Source organism: Cyprinodon variegatus, unplaced genomic scaffold, assembly GCF_000732505.1.
Source record: "Cyprinodon variegatus isolate N-32 unplaced genomic scaffold, C_variegatus-1.0 Scaffold800, whole genome shotgun sequence".
Classification (NCBI taxonomy): domain Eukaryota; kingdom Metazoa; phylum Chordata; class Actinopteri; order Cyprinodontiformes; family Cyprinodontidae; genus Cyprinodon; species Cyprinodon variegatus.
In genome coordinates, this window is record NW_015151253.1 from 1 (window position 1) to 1041 (window position 1041).

Here is a 1041-nt window from a genome sequence, read left to right on the forward strand (position 1 = left end):
AATTGATTTCTGGATCATTAAAAAAAAAACATTCTTTTTTATTTTTATTTTTTACCACCTATGTTGGATGTTGTGCAGCTGAAAGGATTTCCACCGATATCTTTTCATTTTTGGTAGGACGCATATCAATAGCAGCCATAAAAAGTTTTTTTTTTTTTCCATCTGGAAGCAGCTCATTAACATCTCAGAAGCTGGTACTTGAATACTTCAAGTACCTCTGCACTTCCAATTTGATCCAAAAGGAGGATGTAGAGCAACAGAAAGAAGAAAAAAGATGAGGAAAAAATTCAAGCCATGTCTTCCATTAATCCTTTAAATCCAGGTGTATTGTATTTGATGCATGTCACACAATCACACACAGAACAGAAAACCTATAAAAGCTTACACAGAATATTTATGAAAATAAATGATCTAATTTAACTTATATAAAATGTATGTTTTGTTCTTGAGTGTCATTTGGTCTCAAACATCAATCTTGGCAAAAGGCAGAAAAATTGACATTACTTTATCTTTCACAGGCTCATTCATTGTTCTCTCATTATAACTGTCTTAGATCAGTGTATTTTGTTAACTGAGTTACTACAATATTTAAACATTTAAAGTGTCTCTTAAAATTAAGCTGTTTTTATTTCTCACTGTCTTCTAGGCTCAATGATTGCAACCTGTCAGAGAGAAGTTGTGAAGCTCTGACCTCAGTTCTCAGCTTACAGAAATCAGGCTTGAGAGAACTGGACCTGAGCAACAACGACCTGCAAGATTCAGGAGTAAAACTCCTGTCTGCTGGACTAGAGAGTTCACACTGCAAACTGGAAATCCTCCGGTCAGACATTTAGTCCTGGAACATACTTTGATCTTAATTTGCTTATACTGTGCGTTTATACGTAGGGTCAGCACAGAAGTAAAATAATCACTGTTGGGACTAACATGTTTTTGAGGATCATGCAATAGTAACTACGTACATTTTCCAGTAACTGGCACTATAATAAATTAGCAGTGGTGGAAAGTAACAAACTACATTTAATTGATTACTGCATTTAAGTG

At 34.5% G+C, this 1041-nt stretch overlaps 1 protein-coding gene across 1 annotated transcript in view; it reads left to right on the forward strand.

Moving 5' to 3' along the window:
• Positions 1-602: 602 nt before the first annotated feature.
• The window catches only part of LOC107098682 (ribonuclease inhibitor-like), a gene marked incomplete at its 5' end in the record, with an annotated part of 14111 nt that continues 13672 nt past the window's right edge, over positions 603-1041 (forward strand). The window contains one exon of the mRNA XM_015396467.1: positions 603-820. Within this exon, the coding sequence (XP_015251953.1) occupies positions 603-820 (218 nt within the window). The remainder of the gene's footprint in view (positions 821-1041) is intronic.